We start from the raw sequence: 18326 nt of genomic DNA on the forward strand, positions 1-18326 counted from the left end.
GGCGTGCCTGCATGAGTATGTGCCAGAATTTTTAAGTATCGTGTGTGTCAAGTACAGTACACATTCAGCAGAATATCTACTGATATTCGAAGTAAAATTAATATCTATACAGAATGAATTAAATTATAATTTATGAAAACCACTCACAGGATTTTTTTTGCAAGTTGCTAAATGGCGACGATGAAACAGTAAAGGGCTAAGAGTGGGAATGAAGCGGCCGTGGCCTTAATTTGCCTGGCGTGAAAATGGGAAACCACGGAAAACCATCTTCAGGGCTGCCAACAGTGGGGTTCGAAACCACTATCTCCCGAATACTGGATACTGGCCGCACTTAAGCGACTGCAGCTATCGAGCTCGGTCAAAGGAATTTATAACTGTTTCATCCACATCCCCCTTGCGCACCATCACCGCAGCATAACAAAGTTGACTTTCTGTAAGAAGTTTATAATTGAGAATGGTACAACATACCTTTCTTACAAGAGGTTTGTTCGGCAAATTTGGATATCCTCCATCCATGTAAGTATTTTGCCGGCCCCGTGGTGTAGGGGTAGCGTGCCTGCCTCGTACCCAGAGGCCCCGGGTTCGATTCCCGGCCAGGTCAGGGCTTTTTACCTGGACCTGAGGGCTGGTACGAGGTTCACTCAGCCTACGTGATTAGAATTCAGAAGCTATCTGACGGTGAGATAGCGGCCCCGGTCTAGAAAGCCAAGAATAACGGCCGAGAGGATTCGTCGTGCTGACCACACAACACCTCGTAATATGCAGGCCTTCAAGCTGAGCAGCGGTCCCTTGGTAGGCCAAGGCCCTTCAAGGGCTGTAGTGCCATGGGGTATGGTATGGTATGGTATGTAAGTATTTTGTTAACATAAGGTATACCCCAAGAGGAACAACAATCGTTTACCGATCAGGATTATCAATGACTGAGTTCATAGCGAACCCAAGTGGTCGACTTATTTCAGCCTTATATGATAGTATATAGTATATACTCGCAGTATAGGACTACATCAATGTTAAAAGTCCTTCAGGTTCACAGAATCAAACGGTGATTGAACGATTTTTTTTATCGAGGAACTGACTATCCATATTACTCGGGGAGCCGATGTAGTATTAGATGGAGATTTTAACTTTGTGCTACACGTGAAAGATCAACGAGAACATACACCTAACTTGACCCCAACACCATCCAAAATAATCAGTCGCTTGTATATGGTAGACGCATAGGAATACAAACACAAAGAATACATCGAATTTTTATTCTACTGTATAGATCCCCTATCTGCATCCAGACTGGATAGGCCTTACCTCTCCATCACCTTACACTCCAGTATTTGCGTTTATCCTGTTCCTTTTACTAATCAGTAGACGGTCCTGCTGACAGAATAAACTTGCACATCAGTCCTATTAACACATGGGTGACGGGCCCCGAGAAATCGCGTAGTTCGCTCGCCAGCGGTAGGTGACGGGCCCCGAGAAATCTCGGTTTTATTCACGACATTGTTTTCGGTCTTCCTGTGACATCTCTTGACCATATCTTTAACTATTTCGGACGTGCACATTGAGTAGAATAAATCGTAGATGTATATCTGCCACTTTTCTTTCATTCACGGCCTCTTTTATTCTTTGATTTAGTTTCGAAACGTCGACTTTCTTTCTGTCGGTTCAGTCAATGCCAAGATGGAGCGCCCGCGGAATACGGTGTTAGCTGACGACGAAATTTTAGAAGAATTATATTCAGATGATCGTTCAAATGGAAATGGTCTAATGAATTAGTGGAAACTGAATGTGAGAGTGATAGTGGAAGTGTTATTCAAGCCTCTACAGGCCGTAATTTACCTAGTGCACTTATTCAAGTGATTCTGACGACGACAACGATGTAAACATAAATGATGTGTTAGGAATTGACGCTGAAGATGGTATTGTAAAGGCAGATCGACTACTACTAGGGGCATTGGAAAGTACCCATACCAACTTTAAAGATAAAATATTGACTTGTTTAATATTTATGTACATTTTTATAATCAAGTGCACTCTAGTATGCTTAGTAGAAAAATGTCCGGTCCACAGGGTATGTGACAAGCTCAAGCATCCAGTCTGCAATGTGTTAACAGAAATACGCTACTGGAAACTGAATAACAGACTTTTTAACTCACCAGAAGGAACGGAAGAATGCCCCCAAAATGAACCCAAAGAACCAGACGGGAAATCTACTATCCAACACTCCTGCACTGGTGGACACAAGAAGCGAGACCCGGTATACGTCAGTTTCTTCGCAATTTTTCACGCACTAAGTCAGAAGAACAATGAAACACTTTGCAGTCCTACCAAGAAGCCTAACACAAATACAGCCAGTTACAGCAACAAGGCCAATATATCCAACAGCGACTAACAGCAAGTATAACAGAAATTAAACATATTATCTGCACAAAACAACAACAGATATTAGACGGATCAAAATCCAAGCACATCACCCTTCGATCACGGAGAAAGAACACACATCTCTCTACCACATCGCCAAAGAAGAAAGTCGCAATAAAAATAAATTCACTCCACAACTACAAACAGGAAGTGGGATTATTAGTGGAATAACATAAATTCTTCAATAAGTCACTACCCATTATACAACTGCCTTTGCCCAGAACAACGAGTTGCCAAAAGCAGACTCTTCACCGTTCCTCACCGCCTTAGTCTCCAAGACCACGGCCGGTAGAAATAAATTTCCTGGACCAGATCGCGTTTCATTTGAATTTTATAAACAGTACTACGATCTTCTGAATTCTGATTTAATATCACTCTTTCAGGAACTGTTCAAGAGGGATATTCAGTGTTCCGAATTAGCACAGGGTGTCGTCATCTTGGTACCGAAAATTAGATCCCCTAAATCCGTACTTGACGACAGAACATTCACCTCGATTAATACAGACTATATAAACCTCTTACAAAAATATTAACCATGTACCAAATCAGTACTGCCGTACATTCTGGGAAACAAGCTACATGGCGTCATGGAGAAATCTAATATTGTCACTCAGCTTAGCAATCTGCGGAACTTCATTTGCACATGAGTACAGAATCTACAACATAAGCCGCATTTCTCGACTTAGACTTTGCCCGGACATTTGATAGAGTTTCACACAAATACTTATGGTTGGTACTCCATAAATTCACCTTTCCTCGCAGGCCAACGCCAACACTTCAAAGTTTGGAATAAAGACACCAAGTGTGTATCAAGGAGCTATTTCCAGAATACAAGTAAATAGTCATGTACACTAGGCGAATGTACAGAAATTAAGAAGTCTATATGACAAGGATGTCAATTATTTTATTTGACCTCAGCATAAAAATTTTAATAAGACAACTTGCGATTCAACTTCCAGGAATACAGATGACGTCTCAGATTGACACACTGAAAAACATCATCAATGTTACGAACTACACTCTGGTGCCCAATTAAAAGTACGAAAATAGGTTCTGATGCCATTTACCGATTGGCCACGTGTAATTACATAGATGCCTACTGTCGACAGGATCAAAATACTAGGCATCACCTTTTGCAACAATTTCCAAGCCATGATCACGGATAATATTGGAGCAGATAGCTACGGATAGTGCGGACAGCAATTCATGAATATCAACTTCGAAATTTAAATGTAATACAAAACGTATGTATTATTAAGACCTCCATACTCAGTAAATAGTGGTACCTCGCCCGAATTCTTCCAGCAACCACAGTTATTTTCAAGAAAATGACATTGGTCATGGGGTACTATTTGTGGGAAAGGACAACATTACAGAGCAGCCAGAACGCAACTATGCCAGAAAGCCTAGCAAAGCGGACTAGGTCTGGTCTGTATCGAACCTAGATTCATCGCCTAATTAGCACGCAAATACAATACATTACCGAACATTAAATACGCAAATCTGTTTTGAATTTCATCCTAAGTGTTAATAACACCTTCCTACAAGCCAGTCAAACAATGGCTCCTCTAAGACAGATTATTGCCTTCATAGAAGGACTTCCTCAATACATTCACCAGGCTCGCAAGACAGAAATAACAATGAGAGAATTATACACATACATCTTGACCCAGCACAAACGGTCACCTGCTGTACAGGTTAAGTAACGCTTGCGGCTATGGAATATGTTATGGCGTAACGTGAACAACAAGTGGCTACCTATGCAGTGAAAGGAACCCTATATTTGTTGGCTATTTAAATAAAGCTAACACGGGACCACGAGCTGACACCAACGTCTGTGAATACTGCTCACAAACAGACACCCTCTGTCACATCCTGCACGGGAGACGCAACATGTATCGCCTGCTACAACTCACACCGCAACCAACCTTACAAGAACGGATACTGACGTTGGAACTTTCTTTCAGCCCCATCACCATAAACAACACCATAGTGTGGCTGACAGCAGCGAAAGAGAACTACATATTTCGTCAGAGGAACCAGCCCAACCAGACAATATTCACTGGATTCCTCTCTTATATCAGACGTGAAGGCTGGTCCTTGATACAAAGTAAACATTTAATCCCTACTTTCGAACTAGTTTTCAGTGCACGTTGAAACTAATATAGCTTGACATTGATGTATTCTTTCTCTTGTATGTATATATTAATCAATTAGAAATGTGTTGCTACAAGAGAAGACAAATGTATCTGTAATTAATTTATTTTATAGAGTTTTTAACCAATTTATTTATTTATTTATTTATTTCGCAGAGTTTGAAAACAAACGTGTATCTGTACCGGTGTTTAATTTATTTTTCTGAATTTGTAAAGAATTATATGTGTATTCGTAAATAAATTATTTTGCCGAGTTTGTAAACAACTTGAAATAAATACATTTAAAAATATATATATATTTGCTCAGAGGAGTTAAGTTCTATAGGACAGCAGGCAGGACATGACTCAATCAAGGAAATTCGCTTAGAAATTGCCAAGAGGGTTGGCAGAGAGAAAGTGTAAATCACGTGCGTTCAGCCTATGTGAACTCTTCTCCGTTGTTCCCATTCTCTGAGGGGTCTCATGAATTCAGTACCAACCACCCTTTTCATACATGAATTTGCCGCCGGGATTTCCATCTCATTTACATTTTAACATATGAATTCATCCCAGCCGTCCAGGTAGAGACATTTTATTTCCCATTAGGACTGTCAGCACTGGTATGGTTAAAATGTTTGGTACCATGGCGTACCAAGTGCTCTGATTGTAGTCATGAGGAATATCAAGGAACTAGTAAAATGCATTTTATCCAGTTGGATAATTTGAAATATATATTTAAAATAATTCATATAAAATGGAATTCATAATAGAAGACATTTAACGGAGTATCTGAACTAGAAATGCATCAAAGGGATATCTGAATAGCAGCAGCAGTTCATTTTCATATCGGGAGAAGTTTACAAGTAATATTACGCAGAGATGTTTACCACAAGGTTCATTCCTCTGTTGATACCACACGCTTACTCACTCGGAATAACTGCTACATACTTTACTGTGGCGTGACTCAAGCAGGTCAACAACATTCGGGCGGGAGCGAGTTCATGTATTCTCAAACAGATAAACAAGTCCCTCACGGGGGCTAATTCATCTAACTATTCTAGCTTACCACCCCTCAACTTGACCTAATTAATTACAAGCCCTCTCTGACGGGTTGGCACTTGGAGGTTCTTCCCCTCATATGCGTATTTGGGTCAAGCCTTGCCTGCTGAACTATATATTGTCTTGCGGATTGTTGGTGAATGAATCCTCAGCTGTGGACACATGTGAGCTAGTTCCTGGTCCGGAGAGGTGGCAGGTCAGCCACCAGTATCTCTAGTGTAGTACTGAATTTCCTGTCTTACCTTACTGATACATTCTTCATCTATACATCATTTTCCATTTATTTGTGAAACCAAGAAAAATAAATATTGTACTTACATAGAAACTCTATGAAGCCAAATAATTCTCCTTTAAGCTGACTTGTAAACTGTGACTCCCTGAAGAATACGTGGACCACGGCCATATTCTTCCTATTGGAGAAAATCATCGATATAACAAAAATTCTCTGCCCAAAGAGGCTTCATTTTCAGACTAGATTACCATAAGCAAGACATCTTATAATATTTGCCTGCTAAGCAGGGAGTTATATAAACGGTCAACTAAGACTAGAATTAAAGAAGTGATTATATGTCTTTCCTTCAAGTGGATAACTAGTTTCAAGGGAGATAACCCATTGTCAATCATTTTCTAAAAAATGGTGTAATTTGTAACAAGTCCAGAGTGTACAATATGATATTTCACCCTGAATATGTCCTCAGATTAACATAATATACATTAAATAAAAGCATATGTAACCTTCCAATGTATAAATTTCACTTCTGCAATGCCAAGTATTAATTTACCACCCCACTGGGTGACAAGATATAGCAAAACCGTGGTAAATGTAAACATAGAAATTTCAACAAAATCCGTCAGTTTAGGATATACAGGGTGGCCCAAAGTAGGTATACAGTTACATATACACCTTCGGCATCATTGATGCATTCCTGCAACCTGTCCCCGACACTCTCACACACTAATTCCGGTTCGTTTCATTAATGTCTAATTTCAAAATCAATTGTGCCTAATTGTGTCTAATTTCAATTTCAATTTATTGTGCCCTATCTTTCGTTTCTAATAGGGCTGCGGTAAACGATGGCTGGAAATCTGAGCGAGGAGCAACGACAGTGGATCCTGAAAACCTAATGGAAGTATGAAAATGCTGAGATCGTGCACAGGGTGTGGGAAGAGAAATTTAATTTGTCAGCGCCGTCACATCTTACGATTTACCGCATCAGAGACAAGTTTGGGGCCACGAGTTCCGTCGCCAATGCACCGAAGTCTGGACGACCGCGTACGACATCGACACAGGAAAATGCGATGAAGGTAGCACTTACATTCGTAGACAGTCCAAAGAAGTCCACGCGACGTGCGTCTTTGGAGCTGGGTATCCCGCAGACATCATTATAACGCCTGATGCACCAGATGCACCTTAAGCCGCACCGCCCCAGACTGTTGTTTGGCCTTCTGGAGGACGATCCAGACCACAGACTACAGTTCTATGAGATAATGCGCAATCAACTGACTGAACAACTGGACCTGCTTTCGAACATCGTGTGGACATGTTTCAAATTGTCTGGTCACGTCAACAGACATAACTGTGTGTACTGGGCCAATGGAGACCCACATGTCATTATGACTACGCAATTGAATCAGCCAGACGTCACAGTATGGAGTGGCAAGTCCTGTGATGGTGTCGTGGGTCCTGTCTTCCTCGACGGAAACGTTGATAGTCCCAAGTATCTGGAATTGTTCTTTCAACAGGATGGGTCCTCACCGAAATTTTCTTTGGCGCTCCGCGAGTACTTGAACGGGACATTCAATCAGCATTGGATTGGGCAACGGGGGAGCATTGAGTGGCCACCACGCTACCCGAACTTGACTTCAATGGATTTCTTCTTCTGGGGTGTAGTGACGGATAAAGTTTTTGCAGAAAACACCTCACAATACCACAGTTGAACACTTTCGTCGATAATGCGTTTGAGGAAATTCGTTCTAATCGGGATTTGTGTCGCACTGTGTGTGAGAGCGTCAGGGACAGCTTGCAGGAATGCATCAATGCCGAAGGGGGATATTTTGAGCACCTACTGGATTAAATACAGCTGTGTATGTAACTGTATGCCTACTTTTGGGCCACCCTGTATTTTAGGGACGTGTTGTACCACGGTGGTGAGGTCCAGTGTCCCTTTGAATTTATTTCTCAGTTAGATTTTGTTCATCGTGTATTTACCGCCACTGTAGTAGGCCTATCCCTTAAGCATTAATGTCGAGCCAGTAAAGATTTGTTTAGCCCCAATGAAATGTTGTATACTCATAGCGGTATTGGAAAATTGAAACATCATTGATAATGCCCAATTTAAGTGTAGTGGGAATATTTAAGTGTATTATTCAGGCAGTGTCTCAATATACAAGTGATTCACGGAATGTCACGTTAAATTTCAGAGTTTGGAGGCATAACTTATAAAGATAGCGGCACGGATTGTTTCTTTTCTTTGTATCTTGAGATTTTAGTTGAATAAAATAAGGCATGAAAGTTTTACCGGTATTTGTTCGGGCATAAATTAAGGTAGAACTCAAGTGTTAACATGTATATCAAGCTGAGGTCACTTTGATGAAATTTTCCTTTTGATGGAATTGACCAGGATTAATTGGTTACATAACTCCGTGGTCCGCAATCATGCCTTACGAAGTGAATACTTGGTCATTAAGGTGTACTGTAAAGTTATTTCGAGCAAATAAAATTTAGAAGGATGTCAGGAAATCGTGAATCTAGAATTGCATGACAAATCATGACTCATAATAATAGTAAGAAGAATAAGAATAAATCTTAACTGGAAGTAAGTAATACTTAAAAGGAACGTGAAACTGTAGTAGTTATTTGAATACCTGTTTCGTTATTTAGGTAGAGATTTACGTGTTTCATTTACAGATCAACGTGGGAAACGCATATCCCACTGAAGTGTTCATTGTGTTGTGTGTTCATCTGCCATAGCGATCTGCCATAGTTGTATATCGTCGCACTAGCACATCGTAGGTGCTCGAAAACCAGCGTTGGTGTGTCGAGATTTCTGAAGTGTAAATATCCATATATGATGATTTTATTTATTAGGAATTTCGTACCATAAGACCTATCTGTGTCGGCGTGACGTAAATCAATCAAGAATTTCGTACATTAGGTACAAAACGACAGCTAGCTTAGATTTCATTAAATATAGGAATTAACGGGGCTTTAACAACAGCCAATGTCAGTGAACAGATTGGCAGGCATTTTTTATGTTATTTGGTTCAACTCAGATTGGATATGTTTGAAATTTTGAGAAGCCCGGTATTTGGTTCTTTAATAAAGATAAACAATATTTAATTGGTAATACAGAGGTTAATGAGTTATTGATAATAGTTTCGAAGAGCAAATCTGTTCAGTTGATAGTGAAGGATAAAGTATTTGTATTGTTAAAACCATACGAATGGTCTTGAGATTTTACAGTGATCAATGAAAATTGTTACAAGAGGACAAATTTTCTATGTAAGGGTTCAGCGGAATCCAAATTTAAGATTTCATAAGCAAATTCATACTCAATCTTGAATATGGTCCTGTATGAAAGGATTAATGTAAATTGTTTGTGAGATTTTTATAGAGTTGTTTGTGACTCACAATTTGGATGTTATGTAATATTTGTATAACCTTTCCTTTTATTACCTGTAAATTTAACATTTTGTGCTTTGGGGATTAACGGTCACTTATTCCAACATATATTTTATTTGATTTTAAATCTAACCTTTAATATATTTTATTGAAATTAGAGTCAGCCTGTTTCATTTAGTAGATTAGAGCTAGTTAGGAATCATTTTTACCCTACTAAGATGTAGCGGATGATGCACCCCCGACAAGAGAGAACTAGATAGATAGATAAATGTCTTTACTTGCGTAGTTAAGGCCGTTAGGCCTTCCCTTACACTAAACCAATTATTTTGCACAGAATAAAAGTTAACACCACCATAATTAATACTAAATACAGCACAGTTAAACACAATCGAAATATTTTATAACAGAAATAAAATCCCACCCAGTACTTACAATAATAATAGTAAATAATATTAAGAATGATAATAGGTAGTGATAATAAGGTACTAGTACGATCAACAGCAGCTCGGGGACATTCAAGAACTTACCATCAACACCTGCTCGAAGGGTACAATACATACATACATACATACATACATACATACATACATACATACATACATACATACATACATACATACATACATACATACATACATACATACATACATACATACATACATACATACATACATACATACATACATACATACATACATACATACATACATACATACATACATACATACATACATACATACATACATACATACATACATACATACATACATACATACATACATACATACATACATACATACATACATACATACATACATACATACATACATACATACATACATACATACATACATACATACATACATACATACATACATACATACATACATACATACATACATACATACATACATACATACATACATACATACATACATACATACATACATACATACATACATACATACATACATACATACATACATACATACATACATACATACATACATACATACATACATACATACATACATACATACATACATACATACATACATACATACATACATACATACATACATACATACATACATACATACATACATACATACATACATACATACATACATACATACATACATACATACATACATACATACATACATACATACATACATACATACATACATACATACATACATACATACATACATACATACATACATACATACATACATACATACATACATACATACATACATACATACATACATACATACATACATACATACATACATACATACATACATACATACATACATACATACATACATACATACATACATACATACATACATACATACATACATACATACATACATACATACATACATACATACATACATACATACATACATACATACATACATACATACATACATACATACATACATACATACATACATACATACATACATACATACATACATACATACATACATACATACATACATACATACATACATACATACGTACTGCATCCAAATTGCCTGAGGCGATATGGTGGAATATTTAATTCATTAGATTCTATGTAGGAATGTAACATTCAACAATTTTAGCGATGACTGCATAATGGTCTCAGCCCACCAACGTGGTATATTTAAGCCACCTTAGAAGAGGTAGAGCACGTTCTGTTGGGGATTGTTAAGCAATTATGTCACAAATTCACTTAGCCAAGATATTGCCTGGGAACTTCCGCCCGCTGTACGTTGGGTAACAGTTGTTTGCCGTACCTTGAGAACATTCTTCGGGAATTTTCCACGCATCTGTGTTAGACAGAGAAACCTAAGATGTGCGAAAAGGACAGAGGAGAGTTGAAATCCTTGGAATTAGACGAGAATACCCCGTAGAAAAATGGCACAGACAATCATATTGCTCCACTCCCGCTGGGAATATTTTAGTCTATCTACTGAGTTTGTGTAAGATTACACATCAACTGGGCTTCTAATAATTGTATCGGGGTGAAGATCATGTTTGGTGGACCCAGTTAAATTAATTACATCGTAGGTGGAATATAATCGTTGTGCGCGAATGATCACGTGTGGATAGTTTGGGTGCAAGCGGAAGTAAATACAGTGGCACCATCAAATAAATGGCCGACGTTAGTATAATTGAACCAACGCCAAGTGAATTATACAAAACGGTACGATCGTACTCATACTTTCAGCTCCGTACCGTGATACCAAAAATAACGAACCACGGACACAGGTTAATAACTTAATGAAGGCATTGGATTAATTTGTCACGCTCCGTAATATCACCGGAAGTTGAGTTAGAATCACGTAGTCGGACCGAAGGCTTGTAACAGAGACGTGAACCGAATCGGCAGTTCAGTTGAATCAAGTCCAGCACTTCCATCGCTCACTGCCATCAGTTCACTTCCATCAGTCCAGCAGTTGAGATCAGTGACGTCCATTGTTTAGAACAGTACATGTGCGTGGTCAACCGAATCCGAGGGAACGTCAAGTCACCGACTATTCATCAAGATAATTCGAAAATATAAGTGAATATTCATAAACTATATTTATTCACTTGCCGCGGAGGAAATAGGCTCTAAGCAGATTACTTTCTTGACGTAATAACTTGCTATTGCCCAGGACAGTGTTGATATCATGAGACAAAGGGAGAAGTACAACGTCAGGATAAAAGTAGCCGGTTTGTTTTTAAAACAGTGAGGGTAGACAGGCTAAAATTCTGCAGAGGCTAACGGAACATTGTGAGCAGGTAAAGAAGGGAACATTTTCGTAAATCCCCTCTGTAGTCACCTGTCTTTCAAGTTCGGGAGCATGTCCTTGAGCTCGTTACGGACATTCCCTTGATCACACAAGCAGAGGACAATGAACGCTAATGGGAAGAGTGAAAATAACTCCTAGCCAGCCGTCAGAACAGGTAGCACATTTGACCGAAATTTAAAGAGGGCCAGTTTGCCGCATATCAGACCAGCTGATAGGAAGTTAGGTAAATATAGGACAGAGTCACAAATTACGCTGATAGAGTGAGGTTATCACCTGGAGTGTGTTAGAAAAATTTTAATACTAGAGCTTAGAAATAAGTTTGAGTGTTTCGTGTGTGTATAAATAAGGCGTGTGTCGTAAGTGTAAATGTGCAAATCTGGATATACATCAATCGTCACCATGACAAAGCTAATACTTAACATGGCTTAGACCCAAGGAAGGTGCCATGGATTACATGGGATGGCCTGACTGATGCAACTGGGAGAATGTAAGTACCAGATCATTGAAATTTTGTTTTAATTAATATGTGAATAATAAACTATATCCGTGAACACGCTGTCTTCCGCTAGAGATAATTAGGACAATTTTGTTTTGTAAAGGACAGCCAATATTGCTTTAAATGTTGAATTGTAGGACACGTACCATACATTAGGGCATGTCGTGTATTAATGATGAAGGCTCGACATTAATCATAAGCTGCTTAACGTGTATTGATTTCATTGTGTTCAAGATTTGGAATATATACTGTATCGTTTAATGATCTAAATTTGCATCTACCGTGCCCAGAATTTCAAAGTCGTGTTGAGAATAATAACAAGAAGTCCAATAAAAATAATATGACCGGGCGAGTTAGCCGTGCGATTAGGGGGCGCAGCTGTGAGCTTGCATCCGGGAGATAGTGGGCTCGAATCCTACTCTCAGCAGCTCTGAAGATGGTTTTCCGTGGTTTCCCCATTTTCACACCAGGCAAATGCTGGGGCTGTACCTTAATTAAGGCCACAGACGCATCCTTTCAACTCCTAGTCCTTTCCTATCCCATCGTCGCCAAAACACCTATCTGTGTCTGTGGGACGCAAAGCCACTAGCAATAAAATAATATGTTCTGTTACGAATGATAACCTTATAGTGATGGATCGCAACAACAATAATAATTAATTGTCATGATGTTTTCGACGACATGGTTAACAACTAATATTTATGAAAATTTGTAAGATTATTATAATAATTATACCGTTGCGATTTGCATGAAATATTTAACTGACAATCAGTTGTAAATTTTACGAGGTTTTCAACATAACGTCAGAATAAGTGGATACTGATATCCCTGAGAGGATCCGTCATTGATTGACCACGCAGTAATAAAATAATTGGAAACTTGAGTTGAGGTCTGATATAAATGAAAATGTCGAGCAGCAAGAAAAATGAGAAAGAAAGAAATCCCCGCAAGAGGAGGAAAATATTAATTTGAGGTACCAGCGAAAATAATACTGGTTAACAAGTAATGAGCTAGTGAATAAATGTCGACGAATAAGAATGGAAGGAATATTAATGAAGTTTCGATGACATAATAAGAGAGAAATAAGAAACTACGTGGAAATAAGAAATGAAATAAAGAGGGACTAGCCGCTTTGTAATAGAGAAAGGCAGGTGTCCGCTTATAATTGCTCAAATACATGAGGTAAGACCTCTGTACTCACATCCAGATGCACTATGAATATTTAATCGATATTGAATTGATCTCAGCTTGTGTACTCTGATATGAAGCAAAGTTAATTTGATACCCAATTATTTTACACTCTAAAATTACACCTGTGAATAGTAAGAATAGTAATCCATGACACGGTAACATTTTGCTGCGGAGGTTAAATAATATTTATTTATTTGTTTATTTATTTATTTATTTATTTATTTATTTATTTATTTATTTATTTATTTATTAACATATTTATTTATTTATTTATTTATTTATTTATTTATTTATTTATTTATTTATTTATTTATTTATTTATTTATTTATGTTCATGAATTTTGATTGACTTTTCATTCCTACTTTTGTAATGGAAGGATAAGTTATGATGATTTTTCAGCCGGATGTATTTTCATGCCCATATATTTTTGAATCTGATTTATTTAATGTAGAAGTTAAGCGGCATTTCAGACTTGTTTACCTTATTATAGTGACCATGGTATGAGATAATTGGACTCGGTCACACACACCGTCCACAGTGAGAAATTGCCATAGTCACTGCGACGAAGGAAATCGGTAGAACATTCGGGGACATTCAGTCATTTGAATGATAGGTGCCTTCAGCATCTGAGTTAGAAGCTACAGTCATTTTTGTACGTGATCTTATTGTTTGATGTAAATACTATAGGTTAGCTATGATAGAACGTCTTCTCTGTCAGGAGTGTATTAAGATGGTAGAATTAGGATAACTAAGGTTTAGCTGTCTCTTTAATTTTGTCATTTAATTTTTATGGTCAACGTGGGAGGATTCACCCACGCTGTAATATAAATATGAGATCAGCAACCTTAGGGGAGGAAGACAGCTTGGTTACGTCCGTAAAACAACATTTCGCTTACAACATCCAGGCAAACTGCAACTGAGTAATTAAGTCACTGAACAGGCCTCTGTAGAATTGTAAATAAGTAGGACTGTAAATGTATAGCTGTAGACTTAAGACATTTGTAATAACTGGAGGAAAACATATGTGAATCATGCAGACCAGGTTGAGTTAAACATTTGAATGTGTATTGATAAATGTAATTGTTAGGCTGGTCTGTTCAGTTGATTTCGTTATGAGAAATTCTAACTTAATCCATGGTGACAACACAGTGATAGTGAAATGCTGATGGGATAAAATTTTGTTTGAGTATCCTTCCGATACCAGATCATGAAAGGTCAGTTGAGGCCATATTTAATGTTGTGCTAATTTAAATACTAGTATGGTAACGGGGGGCAGTAAACTCCCAAACTCAGGTGTGTTCTCAGGAAACTCCTAATTATTTATCGGAGCAGTGCCAATTCATATAATTCAATGTAATTCTTTTTAAGATTTTTAATTTTTGCTAACTGTCAATTAAGCTAAATATAACTTTAACACTGCTCAGAATTATCTTATGTAACAATAATTGAATTTGACATTATAGATAGGTAACTAGGTTACGTCAGTCATCAGTCAATATTGCACACCATGGTGCCAGTAATTAATGTCAGTTTAATCAATCAGTTATGGAGAATTCTTGCTTATGGTGTAACCTAACTGTTGATTGTTATTTTGCAGTTCGAGTCCATTTAGGCCTAATGATTTTATTTGCCTACAAAATATTCTCATTTAAATTAATTTCGATTTGAATAAATTAATTAGTAAAATTATAACCTGATCCATCCTCATTTAGTAGTGATAGTACCCGTAGTACTTAACATCCTTATGTGCCACAAGAAGAGGAAGAATACCGAGCCGATCACGCCCCAAGCAGATGACAGTCTCAGAACGGTAAGTGTGAAGAATGACAGAGAAGATTACCTCTGATTCGACATTTCCAAGGGTACAATACATACATACATACATACATACATACATACATACATACATACATACATACATACATACATACATACATACATACATACATACATACATACATACATACATACATACATACATACATACATACATACATACATACATACCGGGTGGTCCGCCAGCCACTTGCGATCCCGTTTTATGCATCCCTTCACATTTACTACAGTTCTGAAAGACATCGGTCCTTCTCCCTAAACCGGGGCAATATAACGAGATGTGTGTTTACGGGCTACAAGACAGCAGGAATCGTGAGCGCCACCATTAATTTATTATGGGTACCTCGAATGAACCCATAAAACCGGTACAGATACGCAGAACACGTACTTTAAAACAGGAGGTGGACGCACAGACCAGGAGTGCGGTACTGCATAGACGATACATACGGTCTTTTATAGGTTCAATAAACAAATCAGTCCTTGGAAGCCATCAAGTATGCAGCCTTACCACATCCCAGGCAACTGGCTATTAAAATACATTCTTTTGTGGGATTCGAACCTCCTTCCTCGAGTACTGTCCACTATCACATATCTCTCTACCCGCTTGCCAAGTGTGTTACTGCAACACTTGACCTAAGCTGCCCACTCCCCAAGCCTATACAGTACCGTGTGTCGGTGCGACGTGAAGCAAATAGGAAAAACAATATTGGACGATTTTGGTGGGCCAGGGGACAGATCTTCCCCTTCCTCTCTATTTACCACGTTATCAGGATATGTCGCAAGAAAGTGGACCTGGACGACCACCACCGCGTGCGGTGAAGCTCACTCATATTGAAACCAAACCCACCAGCGGTCAAAGAGCGGAGAATGTTCCTACAATGGTTGGAGTTCATCGTGGAGAACCTGCAGATAGTGTATCCCACGAGATGGCGCTCAAAGCAATGGGGACCAATGAGATGATCACCCACGTTGCCACACTATACGTTCACGGCCCGCTGTACCTGAAAAGCCACCTGTCGTACCCAACGGGTATTTTGCTCTGGAAACGCGATTCGTCCGTAAATAAGATGTTCGCTAAAAAGGCAGGATCAGTGTCCACATGATGTAAGGTCTATAGACAGAACGCTGCCCAAGGTTCGAAATCATGACCATGGACCACCTGATGAAAGTGCAGATGGTACGGGTGAAATCAATGGGTATGCAATATCCGCATAACAGGCGTCAGGCAGATGTTAGCATCCTCTGAAATGACCCGTGTGCTACTGTAAGAGTTATGCAGGATAGCGTCTAAGACAATCCCTTCATCGTGAGCAGATTTCACGGGATGATCTCGATGATTACTTACGTGAGATTCGAGTCTTCGTATCCTCGAGTCCTATTCACTATCATAATCCGAACGCACCCCTGCCAAATGAGCTATTGAGAGGTTTGGCATGCAGCGGGTAGTTCCCACTCTATACTGAACCCTTGAACATACCGTTCCATCGTTGGTCGTCTGCCTCGTTTGCTTCGGTAGAGCAATATCGTACACTTGGATCTTGGGGTCGTTGCGAGTTTTTCTGTCACTTCACCGACCGAACGATAGGGTTCAGAGGAGAGCATAACTACTTCAAATGACGAGCAAAAATGTGCTTACTAAAATATTTATTCAATGTAAATCACAATAATTTGTTCATTAAATAGGCAATAAAAGTCAACGTGATATAACGCAGTCACAATGCATAACGTGAGTGGTAACGTCACATTGAAATTGTTTATAATCGTCTTCCAAAGAATAAAACCGCAATGCAAAATTCGTGGACAGCGAAAACGAGAGAATGAATAAAAAATCTGAAAATCGGGCAACATTGATCAAAACGATAACTAAGAGTTAATCCACACGATCCGTGGATAATCTGACCTTCAACAAGCAGAATTCCAGATTCATATTTAATTAAGGTTATCCACCAGTCGGCTATCCTATCGGATATTGGAACATCCCCCGAATGGATCCATAATTGAACCAAATCGACTATCAGTTGCTTTGGATAGGTTGCGGAGTATTACCTGGAAGCATGGTGTTCATTACAAGTTAACAGCAATTGTGACAATCAAAATTAAAATTCCACCACCTATTGTCATCTCACGACATCCTTAAGTTACAGAGAAGTCCTGATGCTGAAACATGCATCATCAAAAAACATATGTTCAGAAGGAACCAACAACACTTGATCCGATAGGATCTTTCTTTACATCGTTCTGAAGGAACAAAACTGCGAAATGCAGGAAATCATTAATTTATTATGCACTTAGAAGAAACGCCAAACACTGAAGTTAAATAAAAGTGATGAATCACTTGAAAATGTTCTTACTAAACCAACTTTCAGGTTAGGAAACAGTTACGTCGTTAAATTGGTTAAAATACAAGTCCACAATTTAGAACAAACGAAAGGAAATATTTCCGTTTTTCTATAACTACTACTACAATTACAAATCTGTCTACCTACACTTGTCCCATTAAACCAAACTACAAGTGATCGGTAGATCAACGTCTCACATAAATATAAATAATGTGAATAACGAGAAATGAAAACCAAATATACTAACAGCTGACGAATCGAAACCGCATTCGTAGTGTAAATCCTACATAAATCAACTGTCATAATCCAACGGACACCCGAACAATAAATCTTAAAGTAAAGAAAAGAAACAAATAGAAACGAAAGTTCATCGAACTTGAATACACGCGACTAAGCAGTAGGGATCAGTTTCCATTAGCCAGGTTCCCACGTGGGAC

At 38.5% G+C, this 18326-nt stretch overlaps 1 protein-coding gene across 1 annotated transcript in view; it reads right to left on the minus strand.

The window, feature by feature from the left end:
- The window catches only part of LOC136863638 (pickpocket protein 28-like), a 211105-nt gene that overhangs the window by 5007 nt on the left and 187772 nt on the right, over positions 1-18326 (minus strand). The window contains exon 10 of the mRNA XM_067140003.2: positions 5928-6019. Coding sequence (XP_066996104.2) covers positions 5928-6019 — 92 coding nt within the window. The remainder of the gene's footprint in view (positions 1-5927; positions 6020-18326) is intronic.

The sequence above is a fragment of the Anabrus simplex genome, chromosome 2 (assembly GCF_040414725.1).
Source record: "Anabrus simplex isolate iqAnaSimp1 chromosome 2, ASM4041472v1, whole genome shotgun sequence".
Lineage (NCBI taxonomy): Eukaryota > Metazoa > Arthropoda > Insecta > Orthoptera > Tettigoniidae > Anabrus > Anabrus simplex.